Source organism: Candida margitis (assembly GCF_024628925.1).
Source record: "Candida margitis strain CBS 14175 chromosome Unknown scaffold98, whole genome shotgun sequence".
Classification (NCBI taxonomy): Eukaryota; Fungi; Ascomycota; class Pichiomycetes; order Serinales; family Debaryomycetaceae; genus Lodderomyces; species Lodderomyces margitis.
Window position 1 is genome coordinate 1 of NW_026261743.1, and position 23,078 is coordinate 23,078.

General features: G+C 39.5%; 8 protein-coding genes across 8 annotated transcripts; 2 read left to right on the forward strand and 6 right to left on the reverse strand. All coding sequences in view use genetic code 12, as the record gives it.

Moving 5' to 3' along the window:
- Nucleotides 1–696: 696 nt before the first annotated feature.
- CANMA_000591 (Ran guanyl-nucleotide exchange factor) lies at nt 697–2,181 on the forward strand (the record flags this gene model as incomplete). Its single annotated transcript, XM_051817960.1, has 1 exon — nt 697–2,181. One exon carries the CDS (start codon nt 697–699, stop codon nt 2,179–2,181), a length of 1,485 nt encoding a protein of 494 aa, XP_051673777.1.
- A 123-nt stretch (nt 2,182–2,304) lies between these two features.
- On the reverse strand, nt 2,305–5,547 carry POL3 (DNA-directed DNA polymerase delta; the record flags this gene model as incomplete). Its single annotated transcript, XM_051817961.1, has 1 exon — nt 2,305–5,547. The coding sequence occupies one exon, from the start codon at nt 5,545–5,547 to the stop codon at nt 2,305–2,307; it is 3,243 nt and encodes a 1,080-aa protein (XP_051673778.1).
- Nucleotides 5,548–6,501: 954 nt separating this feature from the next.
- On the reverse strand, nt 6,502–11,685 carry RIM15 (protein kinase; the record flags this gene model as incomplete). Its single annotated transcript, XM_051817962.1, has 1 exon — nt 6,502–11,685. One exon carries the CDS (start codon nt 11,683–11,685, stop codon nt 6,502–6,504), a length of 5,184 nt encoding a protein of 1,727 aa, XP_051673779.1.
- Nucleotides 11,686–12,807: 1,122 nt separating this feature from the next.
- MET28 (Met28p) lies at nt 12,808–13,554 on the reverse strand (the record flags this gene model as incomplete). Its single annotated transcript, XM_051817963.1, has 1 exon — nt 12,808–13,554. The coding sequence occupies one exon, from the start codon at nt 13,552–13,554 to the stop codon at nt 12,808–12,810; it is 747 nt and encodes a 248-aa protein (XP_051673780.1).
- A 1,416-nt stretch (nt 13,555–14,970) lies between these two features.
- On the reverse strand, nt 14,971–16,611 carry RTF1 (Rtf1p; the record flags this gene model as incomplete). Its single annotated transcript, XM_051817964.1, has 1 exon — nt 14,971–16,611. The coding sequence occupies one exon, from the start codon at nt 16,609–16,611 to the stop codon at nt 14,971–14,973; it is 1,641 nt and encodes a 546-aa protein (XP_051673781.1).
- Nucleotides 16,612–17,240: 629 nt separating this feature from the next.
- Nucleotides 17,241–17,512, reverse strand: RPS28B (40S ribosomal protein eS28; the record flags this gene model as incomplete). The annotated part of the gene is made up of 2 exons (XM_051817965.1): nt 17,241–17,441; nt 17,510–17,512. The coding sequence occupies 2 exons, from the start codon at nt 17,510–17,512 to the stop codon at nt 17,241–17,243; spliced, it is 204 nt and encodes a 67-aa protein (XP_051673782.1).
- Nucleotides 17,513–18,675: 1,163 nt separating this feature from the next.
- On the forward strand, nt 18,676–20,058 carry CANMA_000597 (uncharacterized protein; the record flags this gene model as incomplete). Its single annotated transcript, XM_051817966.1, has 1 exon — nt 18,676–20,058. The coding sequence occupies one exon, from the start codon at nt 18,676–18,678 to the stop codon at nt 20,056–20,058; it is 1,383 nt and encodes a 460-aa protein (XP_051673783.1).
- A 3-nt stretch (nt 20,059–20,061) lies between these two features.
- CANMA_000598 (uncharacterized protein) lies at nt 20,062–21,972 on the reverse strand (the record flags this gene model as incomplete). The annotated part of the gene is made up of 2 exons (XM_051817967.1): nt 20,062–21,049; nt 21,752–21,972. 2 exons carry the CDS (start codon nt 21,970–21,972, stop codon nt 20,062–20,064), a joined length of 1,209 nt encoding a protein of 402 aa, XP_051673784.1.
- Between the last annotated feature and the right edge of the window lie 1,106 nt (nt 21,973–23,078).

Sequence of the window (23,078 nt, forward strand, 5' to 3'; positions counted from 1 at the left end):
CTCAAAAGTAAATGGCCCTAAAGTCGTCCTAGCTTCACCATCTCTCCATGTAAACAAACAGGTGTTGGATACACTTTGTTTCGAGAAACCTAGCAAGTCGGTTAATATATTGATTGAAGTGTAAGCCAGTTTGCGGTGCTCCTCTAATTCGAGTCAGTTGGTCACTCGTACAGCTCCATTCAATACTCCAAGCTCAAACATAACCTTCCCACAATCATCCATTCCACTTTTGAGCAACCCTGACTGGTGGCTCATTTATTCTAACAGGTTTGGTGTTTTATTAATGGTCTCCATATTTATTGGACGCCGCCTGGAGAGCCAGGACATATCAAAATTTTTCAGTTGGACTTTAATCTCCGAAGTTCCCTACAATGAACTCTAGAGATAGCATTGAATATGTGTAGGTAGTGGTAGCTGCTGTCATTTTAATGGACACAATTCTATGTAAGTCACTTGTTTTAAGGCAGCAAATATTTGCTAGGGTAGTTGCAATTTTCATTGTAAAATACTCTTTTCCATCCTTTGATGGTAACCCTGTTGCAGGGAAATTGTCGTGGATGTCTCTAAAATATAGTGTACGACATTAAAATCACTGACGATGAATTTTTATGTACAGGACCCGAGAAAGTATATAATCTCATCAACGAAAATTAGTCCTGGAAGTGGTAATCAATTTGTTGGAAATATCAGTAAGCAATGGTTGCCTTAGAAAGAAAGCGCAAGACAGAAGAGTATTCTGCAAATGGATCACACAAGAGGCTGAAGTCCTTTGCCACTTCCTCCTTTGTATTACATTCCTACTCAAAACTACCTGACATTAATGCGATGCCATCGACCAAAACGAAAGGACTTGATATATTTGTTTGGGGAACGGGATCAATGTGTGAGTTGGGTTTGGGACCTTCAGCCAGTACCAAAGAAGTCAAAAGACCAAGATTAAATCCTTACTTAACGGAGGAGAAATTGGGCAACACAAAAATTGTTGACTTTGCTGCCGGGGGTATGCACACTTTGGCTCTTGATGGGAAAAATCGTGTTTGGTCCTGGGGAAACAATGACAGTGGTGTTTTGGGTAGGGATACCTCCAATTCCAAGGAGGTTTTGAAGGATGTCGATGCAGCTGAAAGTGATGACGAGGACGGCGATTTGAACGAAGCAGAAGCTACTCCCAGTTTGATCCAAAACTGGGATCTTAAAGATGAAATTGTTCAATTGGTTGCCACAGATAACTTGAGTGCTGCTTTGTTATCAAATGGGGATGTTTATGCTTGGGGCTGTTTCCGATGCAACGAAGGTTTATTAGGCTTTTTGCGAGATGAAATCCAAATACAAAGAACTCCGTTGAAAATTTCGGAACTCAAAAATATCGTTCAATTAGCTGGCGGAAAAGACCATATACTAGCATTAGATTCAAAAGGAATTGTGTTTGCGTGGGGAAATGGACAGCAATATCAATTGGGCCGTAGAATCTTGGAGAGGCATCGTTTAAGAAGCTTAGAGCCGCAACAATTCGGACTTTATAACATCAAGTACGTTGCTAGTGGTGATTATCATTGTTTTGCGATTGACCACAATGACCAGGTATATGCCTGGGGATTAAATCAATTTGGACAATGCGCTCTTACTGGTTCAAATGGCGAATTAGAAGACGGCTCAGTCTTGATGAAACCCACCTTAATTCCAGGTTTGTGCAATTTAGGCATTAAACAAATTGCTGCCGGGGAGCACCATACACTTGCTCTCACTGGCGATGGAAAAGTTCTAGCATGGGGAAGGTACGATATGAAGGAAGTAGGTATTCCAGAGGAAGAACTCCCAAAATCAACATTCAAGGATCAACATGGCAAGCCCAGGTCTGTTCCAACACCCACACAACTCAAATTTGGAAATGATCTCGGCATGAAAATCAGGACCATCGGGGTGGGCTCTCATCATTCTTTTGCTGTAACTGAGGACGGCTTTGTTTATTCATGGGGATTTTCTGAAACTTATGCCCCTGGTCTAGGCAATTTGGATGATGATGTAGAGAAACCAACGAGAATAGTGAATACCGCCACCAAGAATGAAGATATTTTGATGATCGGGGCTGGTGGTCAATTCTCCATTAGTGGTGGAATCAAAATAGAGGACGAAGAAGCAGCCGAGGACAGATTAGAAAAATACGAAGATATTGATGGATAGAATAAATAGGCAAAAGTACATTGCAACAAACTATACATAAATATATGTGAATATTAACCTTAATGTCATATTTCGTGTAAGTAGTAAAACGCAAGTCGAGTTTTATTCTTTACTTTAATGCAATCACCAGTTCGTTTCATTCCATTTAACTAGTTCTAAACCCTGTTGATGAACATCCTTTTGAACTTTCTTTCTCATGTAAAATATCGGACAATCTTTGTTTGAACAGAGTACTTCTTGGTGTAACGATCCTTGACATCTTTGACATTCCGTCCATAATCGAGAAAACTTATTTTCCAAGTAGTTCATTTGAGAGAGGGCGTTAGCATATAGACCAGGACCTTTGCCCTCATCAATACAATTGTGACACAATGCACCACTGTTTCCCGATTTTAGTGGTGTCTTACAGTTGACACATACCTCGGATTTCTTAGCAAATCTCATAAGACCACCCGTCTTTGGTGCGGACATTTTTATTGTTCTCGTATGCGCACCCGCCAATAGTTCCTTCGTCTTGGATTCCCCCAAAATTGGAATAAAAATTCTTTCTAGTGGCTTTGTCATTTGTTGCTCCAAATAGTACTTCACATCAATAGGCAACGAATTCTCCAAAACATACAACGGGTCTTCTGACTTTTCGTAATTTTTATCACCACCAGACTTGATTATCACGTAAGCTACTCTATCACCTAATGTGGGCGCTGATCCGGGGTCTCTTTTTCTCATTCTCTCCGCCAATTCCACGTGCGCCTGCTTTGCCGAATAATCGTGCTTGGAATAAGCTTTAGTGATCACCAATTGTGATAGATCAACTCTATTCTGTAACAAGTCAGCAATTGTTTGCTTGACAAATCTCTGCGCCTTTTCCACATCTCTCTCCTCTAAAATGAACTCCAAAACCTTTGTAATAACATTTTGTACTAACCGACAATTGTCTCTTCTAACGGTTTCAATACCTTTAGTGTCCATTTTATCAAACTTGTCGGGCCTGGTCCAATACAACCCCGCATATCTTTTCTTGTTTATCAATAAATAAGGAAAATAAACTTTCTCAAATTCCAACTTGATGGGGTTTTTAAACTTTGTTGACACATAATTAGCAGCTTCTTCCCCAAGCTTCATACAGGTTTCTAAATCCTGATAACCAAATTTCACCATAACAGAATCTGTATCCCCATAAATAACCTGTGCATCATACGGGTGACCGTTCTTTTTGGAATAATAGTCCTGGACTTCATTCTTGGTCTTTTCAATCATTTCACGTCCAAACGCGGTCACTGAAGATGATATTGCAAGACAGGGCAATTTACCAATAGTGGCACCCGTAAACCCATAAACCGAGTTTGCAGATATTTTCAACGCAAGCTGTCTACCATTGAGAACGTCCTTCTTGAAGGGGTCTTTTTCATTTTTCAAATCCGTTTTTGCCTTTTTTCTTGCCGTCAACAATTCGTTCAAGATTGTGGGTAAAATACCTTTCTTTTTATTAGCATGAACAAAATAGTCCCCATTCGGTGTTTTGGTATAATCTTCCTCTGTCAAGCCAAATGCTTTAATGGAATTTCTATTGAGTAGTGTTGTATAGCACAAGTTATGAGCCATCATAATCGATGGGTACAACGAGCTGAAATCTAGTGTTGCAATTGGAACATCGTAATAACCTCTTTCGGGCTCAATAACCGTTGCTCCTTCGTATTCTTCATTCGAGCCCTCACTTTTCATGTTTGGAATAACAATGTCTTCTTGTAAGCATTTTCGAAACAATTGAGACACAACTTTAATTTGTTGTCCTCTGGAAAGTAAGTACGAGAAAGGAACCCCTGTAACTCTTGCCATTTCTGTGTAATTGACCAAACACATCAATTTATCCAATAACCGGAGGGGCAAGTAGGCGTCTTTGAGACAGTATACAGCCAAACGTCTTCGTGTCTCTTTATTTCCATTCTGCAAATCTGTAATAATCGAATGTTGAACATCTTCCTTCTGCTCCCCTAAAAAATGCGCGGATACAGAATTAAGTGTATACGATCTCAACTTGTACTCTCTTTGAATGAATTGGAGCAAATCCAATTGCATTCTACCATCGATGTTTACAACTTTATTTTCTCTCGTACCATATGCCCTCGAGCTGAACACAGCGTCCTTAATTTCTTGCTTGACACTTTTCAATCGTCCAAAATAGGGAAACTTGAGAACTTTCAAGGTCCTTGCTCTGTCCAACAAGTACGGAATATCAAAGTTGGCTGTGTTGTATCCAATAATGACATCAGGATCCACCTCGTCGACGAATTCCTTCCAGTGTAGTAACATGTCTTCTTCTCTTTCATGCTCGTATATCTGTGAACCAATAATGGAGGCGCATGTATTGACCGTGAAAACATTCCTCACAAATGGTTTCGAGTCTCCCAACTTCAGGACCACATTTGCAATTTGAATGACTGGATCATGTTCTGCTTCTGGAAATATACCCTTTCTGCCAGCACACTCTATATCAAACGACAAGATACGCAAGGGAGCCATTTTCAACCACTCTTTTTCGGACTGATGAGCAATCAAATCTTTATAGTCTATCGAACATTCTATTTGGCAAGAAGAAATCTTGGAACTCCTTAATTTATACTTGGTTTTAGGTAATGTGATCCATGACATTCCTGTAATGTTACAATCAATCATCAATCTCAAAAGATAGTTGATGTTGTCATAAGTTACACTTTGCTGGATGGGAAACAAGTCTTCAAACCGAATTTCTGCTTTTTCAAAAGCACCTCTCAATCTGGTTATGTTTCTGTTGTTATTGGCATATATCTTGAAGAAAGGTGTTTTGATATTATTGTTGTAGCCCCATATGGACTCTTTTGTATGAACTTGCACCTCAACAACCCCATCGTAGTTTGCTTTCAAATAACTGGTAAATTGCATCAAATGGTGGTCTTTGACAAATCCTTTGGGAACGGGCGAATAAAAGTAATGGATAAAACCAGTCACATTACAAAGGACCGAGTACCCTTCTTGTGTGACTCCAAAAAATCTGGCATAAGTGGCATCGTGTTCATTGTACTCCTCACCGTCTAATTGTTGAAAAGAAACATCTTCCTTATTGGGGTCGAAATTGGCTGGAAGCAGGGGTCTAGACCAATTTTGATCTTCATCAGTACCAGCCTCTTGCGCTGCTTGTGTCATATCAAGCAACTCCTTTTCAAATTCAGACGGCTCTTCGGTTCCATTCGGCCTTTTGAGTTTCTTGAATATCTTCTCTTGTGATTCATTGATACCGAGCAGAGGCGTCGCAGTTGCAACTTGCGAAGCCACAGGGAGGGAGTGCGCTTGATCTTGATGTATCTCTTCAAACGCCCTTTTTGATGACATGGTTGATTACGGATGTAACTTATAGTAGTGACTGATCCACAGGAAGGCAACTAGAATGGTGTACGGGATAAAGAACTCTGGTGACGCGGAGCTGAAAGTTATAACGAAATACAAAAAAAAAGTGCACGCGCCTCCATTTTGCATGACGCGTGTGTGTGTGTGTGTGTGTGTGTGTGTTTCTTATTGGAGACAAAAATACAAAGAGTAGAAATAATGTCATGCAATGCTATTGCCCTAGGCACAGGTGCTACACCATGTTAGAAAATATTTGGATGTTACACTATGGCCATATTTTGTGGAGCTACAAGTGGAATTGGTAAACATGAGAGACTTTTTGTCATGGAGAATTATAAGATATTATGTATTTGATATACTGGTGGCTACAATGCAAGATATTCCAAGTATCTGAAATTCCTTCATTCAGATTGAATCAGTCAAGTGCAAGTAGCGCAACAGACTCGCTAGATATAAATGATTAATGATGAGTGGACGTGCTTCAATTCAAAAATCAGGCGACACCAGAATAGTACCCACTTAAACCAAGTTCTTCTCCTCACCCTCTCACCCTCTCTCTCCGTGTGTATGGTGCGTGTGCCCCGCCACGAACTTGCACAGACCGCCCTATAATACTTTCAAATCAATAAAACCGTGCCAATTGTATGTACGGTTACAATAATCACATTAAGCTTTTAGAACTTCTGGTACCCCAAACTAATGGAAGACTTTAACGACTACTTCCCTGATTTCACCACGCCATGGACAATTAATCACTCGCTCACTCACTCACTCACTCACGGAGGCTTTAAAGCCACATGTTTCTCTTGATTGCTGCAATTTACCAACAGTAAGTGAAATTACGCATTTCATTGTATATTTAGCCATACACATAACAAGTATGGAAAAACTGTCATACAACAGGCAATAGCTACCAACGAGTCAATAATTATCCCCCAATCAATCAATAACAGCTTCATCATTCAACATCTTCTTCAAGCACTCCTTGATCTTATCAGAAGTAACAGGTTTTTCAATAACAAAGTCGAAACATTGCGACTTCCTTGCCTCATCACCAAATCCAGTCACTGCAATAATAGGAGTGGTAGAATTCAGACCTGCGGTGTACTTGATTAATTTGACAGCATCGATGGACTCCACTTTAGTGAGCTTCAACGCTGTCATTATAAGGTCGAATTTCACCTGACTTGTTGCCCGCTTGATTAAGTCCTCCCCGTCTGAAACTGAAACAACTATACACCCAGCCCTTTCCAACAATTTCACAACTTGATGACGAACAGAAGAAATTGGCTCACAATATAGAACATCAAGATCATGATTTAAGGAAATCTCTTCAGACATCCTTGAACTTTCTCTTCGACGTTGTACTCTTAATAACGCATTTGATCTTGTCGTCTCCTCCGAATCTGACGAGTTTGGTGATGAAGTGTCTCTGAAGAACGAATGCTGAGTATGGAGCACGTTCGGACTCAAATACGAGTATAACATGGAGTTGGGGGTAGGAGCTAAGTTTGAAGTAGTTGTTGGACTAGCGGCCGTCTTTCCCGAGCCTTGAATGTAAGGTGAGCTACCAGATCTTTGATGAGTGAAGGACGATGATGTGTTTGGCGAGTCTTGGTTGGTATCATCCCCCAGTGAATAGGTACTAACAGTCGAAGGTATTCTTTCGTGTTTTCCGAATGAAATAGATGGACTTTCAAACACTCGGTGAGGCGATAAGGACCTAGTATGTGCATTCGCCGGCGAGCCTAAGGCGGTTCCTAGTGGTGGAGATACTGGTCTTTTGAAAGGGCTCGATGCAACGGTCGGATTTGATAGATTTACTCCGGATCCGGTACCTGGTACATTACCGAAGGACAATCCTCTAGATCTCATCACAGGGGTACCTTCCAGGGAAGATGACGAAAAACTATTTCGATGCTCCAAGTGTTCTGACTTCAACCTGTTTATAATATCCTTGTTTTGCTTCTCCAATACCGACAAGTTTCTAAAATGAAACAGTCCAAACTCTCCAGCCTCACTTAATCTACTGGAACGGCGCTCTCTTTTGATCAGTGAAGTTGAAGCGGTGTTGTTAACCGAAGGCAAGTGAAGCGAATTGAACGACTGTCCTCTTTGGGCATTGCCTTCTGCTTCCTTGTCCTCATCTGATGATGACCCGTCATTGGGAAATTGCGCCAATGAAGCGCCTCGTAAATCAAAGTAGTCTGTCAGCTCCGGATTATCCAAATTGGGAACAAACGGTGCAGGTTCCTCAAAAACAGCGTCCCAGTTAATTTCATTGAAAAATGGATGCATCATTATCTCATCAGCTCCTTGCGAGCCCAATCGTTTCTCTGGGTTCAACTCCAAAAGTCGCTCAATTAAGTCTTTTGCCTCTGGAGAACATAGCTTCAGATCTTCTTCAGGTGGCAAGTTTGGCCAATCTATTTCACCTCGTAAAATGTTATCAAACACTTTTTCCGGAGTATCGGCATGAAAAGGCGGGTAGCCATATAGGAATTCAAACAAAATGCATCCAATGGACCACCAATCTGATGCCTCACTTTGTCCAATACCTCGGATAGTCTCGGGTGCAAGATAATCGGGAGTGCCCACAAATCTTTTAACACCCCCGTCATTCCCTTCAGCACTTGCTCCTAAATCCGATCCTGAAGTTACAGCTGCTGTTAATTTTGGGTCATACAATGCATAATTCGTAATTGGAGAATTTGAGCTCTCATCATCCATTAGCGCAAAGGAAGACTCAGATGCAGTTCTTGGAATAATCGGTTTCAACAATGGTGATTCCAACCCACCGGAGTTCGATCGGCCTCCTGTTCTGTGTTTATTACTACCAAAAGTTTCCAAAAACTGCATAGTGGGAGACGATCCCGCTTGAAGCGAATTTGTCGGGGTATGATTTTGGTGCGTCAATCTTGATTTCTCTAAAGAAGGAGATAGCACCATGGAACTGCCAGAACTATTTCTCTTACCACGCAGATCATCATTATCTAGCCCTGCTGAATTTGGTCCACTTGCACTTGCACTTGCGCTTCCACTGCCACCATGAGTTCCAAAGATGCTGCGGAATAACTCAACACTCTGTTCATTGACACTACTCTTCCTGTGGTTTGTTTGACGACCCACTACACCTAGCCTTGATAAACCAAAGTCGGTTAGCTTTAAATGGCCATTCTCATCAATCAAAATGTTATCCGGCTTCAAATCACGATGGATGATTCCCCTTTCGTGCAAGTCATTCACGCCAATAATTATCTCAGCAATATAACGCGCAGACCATTCGAGGCCCAAAACGCCCAAGGTTTTTATCAAATTCCCACAATCACCACCATTCAAGTACTCCATCACCAAGTATAGAAAATCTCTTGATTGGAAACTAGAGTATAATTGCGCCACATAGGGAGAGTCACTCTGCCGCATCATTACCGCTCTTTCAGATTTAACATTGAGAACCTGGTTTTTTGCAATCATATCACGTTTGCGAAGACATTTTATGGCAACATACTCTCCCGTCAACTTTCTCTTTGCAAGGAATACTGAGCCAAAAGCGCCTTTACTAATGGGTTTCACTATTTCATAGTCTTTGATACCAGCTGGTTTGGCTGGGGCTTGCTGTGTTGAAACTAACAAAGGAGACAATGGTGGCCTAGAAATTGAGCTACTTAATTGACTTGGGGTTCCATGGCTAAGTGAGTATGATGGAGAGTTTTGTTGCATTGGTGTAGCAGCCGTATCCAAAGATAATTTGGTAATCTTTTTATCAATCCCAGAACCGCCAAGGTCAGACTCAGCTGCTTGTAACGCCATGGGTGATGATTTAACGGCACCACTTCGTTGGATTGATGTCAAGCTGCTCTTCTCGGTATATGGCGCAGGGGACAAATGTCGTATGGGAGAAGAATAATTCGTATTGTTTCCCGACGATGTGCGTGAAACTTCATTGGACAGGCGTCGTTGTGGTACTTCATTCCAACTAGATTTTCGGCGCCCTGATAAGGATGAAGAGGACGAATTAAGTGATAGGTGCCTTGAATCATTCATCAATATATCCTTTGGAGTAACAGCATTTTCAAACTGAGAGTCCTGAAGTAGCTCCATAGGACTTTTGCTTCTAGAGGGTCTGGGTGCAAACATAGGAGGTTGCTCCAAATTGTGAGTACTATTTTCTCGGGAATTTTTGCCCAGACTTGGCCGTACATGTGGCGAATAGCCCGATTGTACATCTGTTACATTAACCAGTTGTGGCACAACTGGCAGTCTCGATTGTTCGATACTATCCGAGGGTGTACAGCTTCTTGATAATTTAGTTGCTGTTTGGCTTCTTATTTTCTCGACTGTTTCTCTCACTGTTTCCAACACCAATAAATCGACTTCGCTTTTGATTTTATTCAGGTACTGCAATATGGAAACTAGTCTTGACAAAGTCTCCAACTTCTCATTCACAAGCTCCTTTGTATCCTCTAGTATCTGTTTTATAGCGGCATCAGAAGTTTCAATACTCATGGGGTTCATCACCAAATTCAAAGACTTTTCAGAATCCGGAGAGAATGATACAAAATTTTGCAAATCGTCACCGTTGTTGTTATTGTTGTTGTTGCTGTTGCTCGATGGTGGGTTTACCGCGATAGCTTCATCACAAAACTCTTTGATCCTTTGTAAAGTCCCGAATGGAAATTTTTTTGAATACATCAAGCTCTTGTTCCTCGAATGAAAGTTTTTGGTCATTGTTTTGTTCGCAAGTCGAGGCGACGAACCTTCACTTGAAACTAACGGCAATGCAAGACCCTTGTAGTCACGAATAACGGGCAGTGAACTTGCAGAATTATCGTCATCAGATGAGCTCAGGGATAATGACAGGTGTGTTGACGCGTTTGGCAGTAACAGCGTCGGCGACAGTGCCAGCGATATAGTCAGTGGCTGTTGACCAGAGCCAATCTGACTCCCTTGTCCAGCCTGTTGCTGCAGGTACAAATTTGGTTGCTGAGTCTGTAAAGCCAAACTTTCTATTATCTTGACAATCAAGTCTCGTTGCTCCACAATAGCATCTTGACATTGTTGCAAGTCTTCGTCGGCACGATGTTCAATTAGACATAAATCACTATGCTTTTCAATAAACCATGCTGGAATGTTAGTTTCACAAATTCGGCACAATATTGTATTAGGCTGGGGCACATATTCTTCATCGGCAACACCTAACAGTTTCAAGTTTATCAAGTATCCTTCGAAAATCTCTGAGCCAAATCCCAACAAGTCGATCAATGCATCCGGGATTGATAACTCCAAATCAATTTGTACAAATGGCCGTACCGTCCACATCGAGTGTGTCGGAAGCTTAGTTTGGGAGTCATGGATTAGGATCCCTTGGGCTTCAAGCTCTATGTAACCTCCATCGTTGGATATGGATGTAGATATCGAGCTTCTTTGGGAAGATTGGTCAACTTGCTCGAGCTTTTCCGACTTTTTTGTTTCAAGAGGTATATAGTCTTCCACAGGTAAATCAACCTCGTTCGTCTCCTCTAGTGAATTATGAGGCGTAAGTTGTCCATCTTGATTGACATCTGCCCTGTCACGGACAAGCTCCTCCACATCGCCACGGATTTCATTGCCATCAATGTCATGTCTTGTATGGTTGGTTGCTGTTATGAATTTTACTTTGTAGCTTGCATCGTCACGAGTCATTGACTCAATAGCTTGGTTAAAAACATTGTAATCGTCTTCATTGTTTCCCACAATAATCTTGGAGATGGGTCGATGTGTGATTTTGCTTATTGAGGTACCAACAATATATTCCCAGTTTTTGGACAAGTACCTGATGCCACCGTCGAGATCCAACTCCATTATGATAGTGGGGTTGTTCAGTGAAGCCAATCGCAAGTCGATTTGCTCCTCTAGTGACCTATATGCCCCATAGCTATCTACCTTATGCAATGGGAAATGATATTGTTCTATCTCCTTTGGACTATTATTCGGATTTGGGATGGTGTCTGATTCAGCTTGTTTATCTTTTGTATTCGATCCAATGCGGGGTGTATTATCAGTTGACAAAAGCCTCGAATCACCAACGTTACGATTTTCCAGCCGGCCGTGCTCTACTGATTCCAGTGTCGTACCTGTACTCATATTGTCTGTGTCAAGATTCAGGAGTAGTTCCTTGTGTTGGGGAGAAATGGACCGTTCCTCAACATGATTCCGAGGTCGACTAGAGCCGCAAAATACGTCCACGTTGTCCACGGTATTCTGAGCCATTCTTTACGGGATACCTTAGCCAGAAGTGTCCTCTAATATACCAATACTTTAACGTAGACAGTAGTAGAAGGTGTATTACCAAGGTGCATGTATGAGTCTTTGTTTTGGTTGTCAATTTTGAGGATTTTTAAAGTTCTTGAAAAGAAAAACTTTCGACTAGAAAGGAGCGCACGATTTAATACAAAACTCCATACAAAGTCTAGATCAACCATGTGTAATACAACTGAAGATGATATTTGTAGACCAAATTGAATACAAATTTGAGATAGTTCAAAGCTTTGAATTATTTTCGATAAGAAATGGGGGAGGAGAAGGGGCCCTCAGAAGATCTAAGATTTTGAACCCCTTATAGAAACGTTGCACGTATACTGCTGAGTGGATTGAAACCAGAGTGCGCCTGTTCTTACTGGTCTTATCACCACCCAACAAAAAGTAATTAGAGACATGATCGACTTACAAATAGAAGCACCTTTTCAGTTGCTTCTTTTTAAATAATGATAAATTTAATGGAAACAATTTGTTGGAAATTGTTTCGGAGAATTTTTTATTTTGTTCAAAGGCAAAGAATCACTCCAAAGAAGACGAGTGCTTCAAAGGATGTAAGTCAAGGCCTCACGAAGTGAATTGTTGAATCTATAAACTTTTTAATGATAAAAATGATAAACATGATAAAAAAAAATAAAGGACAATAAAAACCAAAATATAACTGAGATTATAGTAACAATATTTCATTAGTCAAACAAAAAATACTGCTAAAAAAAACCTCAGCCTGAAAATATTTTGATTAATACCAACACCGAGAGTTGGATCTCGAATTGAATTCATAAAGTTTCTGTCGTTATGATCGTGATAGGATGGTGAAATAGTGGCTCTGGGGTGGGGCTTGTTAGTTGAATTACAAGCACATGCCACAAGTTGATAAAAAAAAGGAATAAACGATATTAAAATTGTAAGATATGGATAAAAAAACAAGGTAAACTGACACTGATTCCTTCCTCAGACAGTGTATTCGAAATTTGATTTACTATCCATAATTGACTTCTTCTTTATCGATTCTAGTAAATCAATATTTTTTTGTTCGTTTTGTTGAAATATTATGCTCTTTAAACACTTGTTTTCCATTTCCATAGTCTTCAACTTCTTTTCTAATGCCACAACTTTATCTTCTAATTCTTTGGCTTTTCTTTCCATTTCTTGTTCCTTCAACTTCTTTTTGATTCTAAACCTTGCACTAGCTGCAGTATTTCTCTTTTTCTTGTCGTCAAGTGCACCTTGAGATGACAGTATTCCGTTCCAAGTTGCATTGGTGACAGTATTGGCTGAAGGAGTATAAGGAGTAGACGCTACTGAATATGGAGATGGAATGTTTGCTGCATTGGCTGTCAATCCAATATCGTGGGTAGTTGGTAGTTTTGAATTTACAACTGATTGTTGGTTAGGTCTTGCAAATGACTCCTTGTATTGTTGCTCCAACTGTTGGTTGTTGTGGTGTTGTTGTTGCTGATACTGTTGCACTGGTTTAATAGGGACAACAGTGTCATCACCAACGACATCTAATGAGTAAAATTCGTTAGCTGCGCCACTAAACAAGTCAAGGTGTTGTTGAATATCCTCTTCAGTGATCAAGTCATGGCTATTAGCTGATGAAGGTGAAAACATGTTATTGTTATTATTGGGTGAGGTTGTGGTATCCTCATATTCCAAGTTCAAACCATTTAAATAATGATTAGGATGAAAAGACATATTATTTTATATTTCAAATGTAAGATTTTCTTTTTTTAATCAAGTAGTGGTAGTTACTGTGTTTTCAGTTTGTTCAGAAGGCTGTCTGTCTGTCTGTCTGTCTGTGTGATAGATATTGCAAATCAAGAAAAGGGCTATATAATTTGCATACAATAGTTGGAAGTTTGAATAAAGAATGTTGAGTGGTCTTAGGATGTAAGTTGTAGGTTGTAGGTTGTGATAAAGTGTTGGAAGGAAGGGGATATATATATATATATATATAATTAGTTGGTAAGACTTTGTTATACAATATGGTAAAAAACAAGTAAAGTTCTATGTTTGCTTTCAAGTGTAATTGGTTTGGAAATATATATTCATATATGTTATTACTCTCTTTTCTTTCTCTGTGTGTTTGAGGAAGAAAAATTTTTATTTGTCGTTCCGTTTTAGTCTTTCCCTCTCTATATGCAGGTGCATACTAACAAAAAGGATTACTAATAGTATTAGCAGACTATAAGAAGTATAATTATACACCATTACAGTAGAATAAACATATAACTATTACTATATATATCAATAGTACCAATAGTATCAATAGTACCAATAGTACCAGTAGTATCAATACCAGCACTAATTACTAGTTAACTAGCTAAATAGTTAATGGAAGAGTTGCTGAATACTTTTTTCTTTGACTATTGACACTCCCTCCTCCCCAATTGACTCATAATCGGCTTTTTAGTTTTCTTTTTTCTTTTAAGTCTCGGATATTACCGCATTTGGTTATTATTTAATTCATTCTTTCTTTCTTTCTTTCTTTCTTTTTTGCTCTAGATTTAAACGTGTCCACCCATAGCAATTGTTTAAACAGACCTTTGCTTTTTCATCACCTCCCCCCTCCAACCAACAGTTTTGTAACTTCTATCTCTTGATGATATATATCAATCTCCTGAGTATATATATATATATATATCCTAATTTAATTTATATGACGGGAGTGGCATTTCCTTGGCATCCGGTCTCGCTCTCCAACGAGCCGAAAGCGGCGCATGCAACGTCACAACACAGCAACATAACAGACTCAGCTTTTGGTTAGCCGAAAGTGATATATCGTCTTTCGGAGTATCACAAATCCCTTCTAGAACAATGCCTAAAGGAAGAATGAGAGCCTCCGATCTCGTTCCTGACTTCTCTCCCCCATCCCCTCCTGTCCCCTGAAGGACTCTTCCATGCAACTTTTTCTCGACTAGTAAATTACACCAAATATTTCGCAAATTATATTTACTATAAAACAAAGTATCAACTTTGAAAGTTAATACACCTCCAGACAGTTTGACTGGTACTTTCCCTAAAGGAAAATTTCTAAAAGTCTCTTCTACTGGTCTATTCTCTCAACTAAGACTTTTCCTTCATTACACACAGATTGGGGTTTAAAATATTTTATACAAACAATTCAATATCAACATCAATCAGTTTAATCAATTTATCCATCTCTCCCAAATCTCTATAAGTAGATTTGGCAATCTTCTCTTCTTGCTTGGTCTTTTCATTGATCAACTCCTGCATATTGACATCTTTTAAAGCTTTAGCATTTTCTTCATTAATTAAATCTTGATAAAACATACGTGTAACGGTTTTCAACCTCAAGAATGGATCACCATCTTGATTTGATTGGCTTTGGGCATTGGTTTTGAACTTGATTTCAGCTTTCCTTATATTCTCTTGATTTAATTTACGATTCCTTTCATTAACCTTGGCTATACTTGATTGTGATGATTGTGATGTCGACGCATTTTGATCTTGCAATACCAAATCTATGTTTTTCAACTCTTCAATAATATCTTTAGTCTTTTGTAGATTGCCCTGTTGTTTGCATATCTTCAATTCATCCATCAACTTGGCCTTAGTCTTGACTGCATCGTAAGTAGTATAATTACCACTTTTCTGCAGAATACGTTGTTTCCTAGCAATCATCTCATTTACATCCTTGTCTGTCAACCCTCTATTAAACAAACTTTGCAATTGATTATATTTCTCATTAACATCGTCAAGATAATCAATGGATTCTCCCGTTTTATCAAGTTCTTTTAAATACCTCTCAAACTCATTCTGAGTTATAGGCGAATCAGAAAATAAACTCATGGGGAATGGTTTCTTCTGGTTCTTGTTTTGACTAACCAAAAAATACAAATCATACTTTGAACTGCCGATTCGATACGCCCTTTCCGGTCGAGCTTTCATATCGATTATCTTAACCATTCTATAGTACGGCTCTTTGGTCACCCTGTCTGCTCCAAGATTAACTTTTGTATAGGTGTCCAATATAGTATCATCAAATCCAGGATGATAACAGTATTGCGTTAGTAAACTTCTTCCCACTTTGATTCGATTTATGTCTTCTAACTTGGCCAATTCAGTCAGTCTCTTGTGTTTTGATTTTGACACACCTCCCCACATGACAGCATCTTCATCATTATATGCGTCTTCATCATCCTCGTCCTCTTCGTCCTCTTCTTCTTCTTCTTCTTCTTCTTCTTCTTCATTCTCAGACCCATCTTCATAGTCATCGTGTCTCCTAGCATTTCTTCTCGAATGCCTCTCTCTCTCCTTTTTCAACTCACTGAGTTTGGATTCCTTCTTTGATCGAACACCTCCAGTCTTCAGACGACTTGAACTTCTCAAATTGTCATTCTGGGCTTGTTTAGGATCCCTTTGTGCCTTAATTCTCTGTTGCAAGTACTGACGTTCTTTAAACTTGTCCATCTCCTGTGATCTTTCAAAGAGGATCTCTTCCCTTTTGATTTCGTCCATTTCCTCCAACTCCTCACGGTCTTGCTCATCTTTATACTTGCCTTCTAATGGATAGGGATTTACTAATTCAGGCTCGTAATCGCTCTCTATATCGTAGTTGGCCTCTTGTACATCATCCTCTGCATCTGTTTCCACTTTACGACGCTTGGCCAATACCGTATCATCCTCTTCTGATTCATATTCTAAACCACTGCGCTTTGAGTCGTTTGAATCGGAGGCGTAATCTTCCCCTCCAGCTAAGGCTAGCAAATCGTCTTCCAAGTCAGACATTATAACTATTTGCTTGGTTGATTGGTTGATTGATCGGTTGTGTGATGCTGAATGCTAATACGTCTCCCTCGCCTTCTTTCTGTCGTTCCATTCAGCGATCGATCATGGCAAATAGTACAAAAGCCTTCTGTCGCAGAATACACATGTCTCATAAATTTAAACCACGACACTGAACAGTTTTGTTTCCACTCGCACGACTATTAGGGCTGAAACCACGAAAAAAATATTCACGTGAGTAAATTTTCATAGAGGTACCTCAATATAAAGTTTACGCGGAGAAGCCGAATCTACAATTACGCCTAGATGGTCCAATATCACACTATGCCAAAGAGCATAGGCGATATACACCCTCCTTCCACATCATGTGCCTGGGAAATGCCCCTCCAATTGCAAAAATTGTAAAAAATGACATGTATTAATAATAACGGATACGTATGACTGAACACATCACTATGCAACAAAAAAATCCAAATCTTCATAGCCTAACATAAGCTCAAACACGCACCCCTCCCTCTCTTCTCTCCCTTATATGCTCCTCACTTCTAGTTAATGTATTTGCTGGAATTAAAACATTTCATTTTCCATAGACAAACACCTTTAAAATAAAAAAAGCATAGGATAAGAAAGACTTAACGCAATCTTCTGGCTTCTCTTTCGGATTCCATCAAACACAAGATGTCGTTTTCTCTGACTGGACCTTTGACGTTTCTAACGATGGTTCTTGAAGCGTCTTCCAAGAATTCAACTCTAACTTGAGTGACACCACCTCTTGAACCGGTTCTACCCAAAACTTTGATGACTTTAGCTAATGTAACTGGAGTTTTAGTGTCCTATTGATGATGTTAGTAAAAGGATTCACAATCTATGAATTACATCAAACTGGCCTAGTTAAACATACCATTCTGATAAATATGCTGTTGATATGTGATTGAGCTGAGATTGAAATCGAATGTAAAAAAAAAAAAATTTTTGACTGAAAAATATTCTTACGAGACAGTGAGAGAGAGAGAGAGAGAGAGAGTGTGTGTAAGATGAAAAAAAAAAATGAAGAAGAGGAAGAAAAAAAAAAGAAAAAGGGCGTGCAACAGAGGAGAAACAATGCGCCGCACGAAAGGTCAAAAGGGTCAACTTCAATTTCGAGTCTACTACAAAGGCGACTGAGGCAATATGCTTTGAAACACAAGGTGTTAGATACTCTACTGTCACCTCAAACCAGAGATTAACCTAATATCTATTTATTTCAGTGTAGAGCAGTATTTCTTGTTCAATTTTCAGATTACATCATCCATTAATAGCACAGTTTTAGATCAAAAAGTTTCGAGTGTTGGTACAATCCTGATACTTTGTCGACCCCAGAATATATTCAAGAATATTCTAGAACGTAACATTTTACCAAATTCGAGTGAAACACGTAGTATTACAAATACACTATAAATAACCATGGTTTTCCGTCATACTTACTGTATTGATTGGAATATTCTTTAGTTATAGTTTACTCTTAAGAAGCATTAAATGAAATATGTTCAGTTACATTTCACAAGATATCAGATTATACTAATTGCTTGAATGTGACATTCTACTCGGTTAACAAGATGTGTTTGGTATGAAATGAAAAGTTATACGAAGCAGACGCATGTACCAAGTAGACGTCCTTGGGGGGGGGACCCTCTATGAAATGTAGATGAGCGGCCGACCTTGAGTTCATTTGCAATTCAAAGAGTGTGAGCCAATACATGACTACAATTCTGTCACCTACTCTCTATCCACACAGACCACTACTTGATACTCTCTGTTGTCCCTAAAATGATTTGGGTGCAAAGGAAACTTAACTGCTATTTTTGGTTTCCGGCCGAGATAAAGAAATCTACGGATTTAAAACGATTCCTACTAATACCGCATTTAGCGCCACCTACAGATTTCCGATTTGAAAATGACAGCTCCAAACTTCGCCTTCTGATCTAGAAGATTTTTATTTTTTTTTAAAAAAAGAACATCCTGATAGCAGTGCTTACGGGACGCCTTCAGCTTCCGGTTATTCTATTCACCACCTCCCAGTGCATTGCCATGTCAACACAAGAATCATCCGTAACCGCGAACCTGGTTACACCCAAGTCATCAGCGTTACCCTCACAAAATGCGTCTTCTAGGTCTACGACCACATCGATAGAGTCTCGCCCTAAAAAGGTGAATGAATTTAATGATGGTCGCGAAAAACCCCATTACTCTTGGGGCCAAAGTTGGAAAGACTGGTTTAAGCAGAGTTGGAGCTCAAACTATAATGACCTGGACATCGAGAACAAGTTGTTGTCTCTGTTGCCATTTTACCCAGAAAGCGATGGCAAGAGACAGGCTAGTGTTGTTAATACTGACATAGGCAATGGCCAGTTTATTCACGAATTTTATATTGAAAATACCGAAAAGGATGAGAGACCGGAAATATGTAAAGAATTTGTTCTTGTACACGGCTATGCAGCATCGCTTGGTTTATTTATAGACAATTTTGATCAGTTGAGCTCCATTCCAGGCTCAAAAATTCATGCTATTGACATCCTTGGGTTTGGATTAAGTTCGAGACCAAAATTTCCAAACTTTCCCTCGTCTACCAGGCAGGACGTTTATAAAGTTGAAGATTGGTTCATAGACCCTTTGGAGACGTGGAGGAATAAACGAGGTATTAATAATTTTGTGCTTATGGGCCATTCTTTTGGAGGATACTTGAGTTGCGCTTATGCCTTGAAGTACAACAAGAAAATATCTAACCCAATTACTGGATATCAATCGAATTTAATCGATAAGCTAGTGCTCATAAGTCCAGTAGGAGTGGAACGAAACAAGTACTCCTTTTTGAACAAGGAAGAGAATCCACGAATATCTCTTGAACAAGAGGTTTTGGCTGATCAAGAAGACATCGTGGAGGGTAAACCATTGCAAGAGCCTCCAAAAAGCCGTACAAGAAAGCTTTTTGATTACATGTGGGAGAAAAACTACTCTCCATTTTCAATCATCAGAAACGCGGGCCCGGTCAAGTCTAAGCTTATCTCGAGATGGACAACACATAGATTTGCACATGTATACTATCAAGACCAAGAGAGTTTCCAAAACATGCACGATTACATTTATAGAATTTTCAATGGGAAGGGATCTGGTGAATACGCAATAACCAGGGTATTGGCAGTTGGTGCGTTGCCTAAGCTTCCTTTGATAGACAGGTGCCCCAAGAAATTCGTAGAGATGAAGCTACCTACCCTCTGGATGTATGGGGATAAAGATTGGATGAATGATGAAGCTGGTTTAGAAATGACAGAGGAAATAAACAACTTGTCCACGAAGGAGTATTCTGAGAAGTTAGCTTCGTTCAAGATTATCAAGAATGCGGGCCATCATCTTTACCTCGACAATCCTTCTGCTTTTGCCAGAGCTATTTCCAGATTCCTCAATTATAAATAGAAATTATACAATTTTATCTAATTCATTTCTGCAGTATTCTTGTATTTCTTTCAATTTTGCACGTTGCATCCGTTCAATTTTCTTGTACTCTTTATCGACCTGAACCTGTAAGTCATTTCTTTTATGAAGCACTTCAAATTCAACTCTCTTTAATTTATTCAACAAGTTAGACGAAAAAAGCTTTAATGCATCATTCATTACATCAAGCGTGCCCTCAGTATCCGACGTTTTATCTGTTATAGTAGGAAACTCAGTAAATTCTGCATTCACAGGAGTCGAAGTTCGAACTGGGGTTTCTGTATCAGGTATCAATGTCGATGCTTGAGTTTTAGTCACTCTATCGATGCGCTCTTTCGGAACGAGTACCGACAGCAGCAAATCGCTTGGCTGAGACCTTGAACTGCCCTCTGAAACAAACAAATTTGAAGAGAAGCTGAGCTCCTTTGCGTTCTGATCGAATTGATGTTGAAGAGCATCGCTAGGGTTGTGTACATCTCCATGGCAAGTATCTTCCTCCTTTTGAATCTCTTGTCTACTTGCTTTAGCAACAAGCTCAACTTCCTTCAGCGGCCTATCCTTGGTCTTCTCCACAAATTCATCAATTTGCTGCTGGTAAACAATCTTTTGCTCGCGTTTCCGATGAACTGTACTACTCTCTTCAAAAGAGAATTCAATGTCCAGAGTCAACTCCCATTCATCAGAAAGTTTCTTTCTTTTGCTTCTAGTGATTTTGTCCTTGCGGCCATGTCTGGCAACCGGGGAGTCATTTTTGTTCCTTCGAGCTTCAAATTTTTGAAGTCTTGTTTTCTCATCTACTAACGTGGTATCTCGGCCTTGATTGTGAGAGTCGGCATGCTCCGCGACAGAGTTGATTGCCAACTTTCTTTTCTTGTGTAGTGCACTCAAATACTGCACCAACCAATTAAAGTGCAACGCATCCCTCACTTGTAGTTGTATGTCCAAAGTCTTTGCTTGAGTTCCATCAGCGAGTCTGGCCGCAAAAGATGTTAAAAAAGCTGTTGCTGCTATGTTTTTTGACCGTGTTTTTGGACCTGTAGCGGACATTAATTTTAACTTCACTATCAAGTTTGGAAATGTTCTGAATGATTCAAGACACTTGAGATTGATATGATGGCACGCAAACTGTTCCTTAGTGTTAACCCACACGTGAAGCAAATTTCGATCTATAGGTTGCATGTAGCATTCGCTACCAATCAATTCGTCAACATTCGACTTGATCAGACATTGAATTAAGTTTTTGAAATTGGGGTTGATGCGCTCAATATATTTTATGTACAGCGTTGACAAACCCTGAAGAAAGGTTGTATCGAGTCCTAGCGTTACACACAACCTGATTAGATTCATTAGGGAAGTAAAATCTCTATTGAGATGCATCATTCGTTCAAATTTGACCAAGTTCTCCCGTGAATAAAGTGTTTCCTTTAAGAGATCGTTTGTGATTTCATTGGCGGCCAACTTTACCAAAACAGTTGAACTCAACCAGTTCCACGATGGATAGTTGTTTAGTGAATCATCAATAAGCCTGTGGAAAAGTACTCGATCGCTAACATGGCTGTTGATTTTTACAAGTATGGGCCACAATGATTTGATAAGGTCACAAAAATGGTGTCTCATGAAATCACTCAAGTGCAAATTAATTAAGAAGTAGCTTATCCTTTCTTCACATTCATACTCGTGTATTATGGAGTTGCATAATTCCCCAATGCATCCCGTGATTGCTGCCACTTGATCTGTTGTTACTGGAGTACCCTCAGTCAAACCATTGAGCGATGTGTTGATTGCAAAAATCTCCCTTTTGCTCAAACTGATTGCTCCTGAGGAACTCAACCTCTTTTCTGATACGTTATAATTTAGTTCCTGGAAAAGTTCGATAAATGTCACAACACTTTTCATCTGTAAAAGCTGGCTGGTGTATGTGTGTGTGTGTGTTAAACATGTGTGGAAAAAGTTGATCGTGTGGCAGGAAATTTTGCAACACAATCAGCCCCACAAAAAATTCTCTCACTTAAAAAGTAGAAAGCCTTCCAGCAACAAACATTCATTCTAATGGCCCCCTTTTGGACTACCTCAGTAAGCCAGAACAGGAAACATTTTACCAATATGATTACAAGCATCATCAATAAGACATCAAAAACAACTCAACTGTGTTGAACATTTTATTCAATGAGACTTTTCATCACCAATGAGCCAAAACACCATCCCAAGTCCATCCGATATATATGATGAAGATCCTTGAGAGGAGAGAGATCCACGGTATGGAAATGATAAGTTTGCACCATTCTATCACTATTTAAACAAGACATGCACCATTATCTTCACACATTTACAAGTTGAACTAGTTCACTCACATGCAATTGTCGTCACTTGAATACAAGACAATTATAACTAGTTCAGTTTTCATCGGAATGCTATTGCTCAAATGGCCATTATTAGACACACCACTTTATGAGTTTGCTAATGTTGACCGTCTAACCTAGCAATTGGAGAAGAACTTGCTTTATTTTTTTACAATTCCGGGGTTTTACTGTCGATGCTGGCGCCTTCTGCTACATTGACCTGCAAGTGGATACAAAGAGAGATGTAAAAAGATAGAGAGAGTGAGTGTGCGTGAGAGAGAGAGAGAGAGAGAGAGAGAGAGAGAGAGAGAGAGAGAGAGAGAGAGTGTGTGTGTGTGTGTGTGTGTGTGTTTGATTGAATTTGACGCCATATTAAAAAAATAATACATAGCAGGAATTAAAAAGCAAAAAAAAAGATACCAGTAGCCACCACAAACACTGAATATCTCTTTCAAACGGGCATCAGGTTCTTTTTTTGAAAAATAATCGAGGAACAGCAGCCACCACAACCGCTTTGTTTCCTTGGAAAAAATAACCACCATTTTAGCAAAATAAGGGAAAATCAAACTGTAAAAGCCAAATCGTTAACATCGTCAACATCATTAAACGTCTCGACAAACAATTGCGTATTCTTGCTCTCGATCCCAATCAGTGGTAAACTCA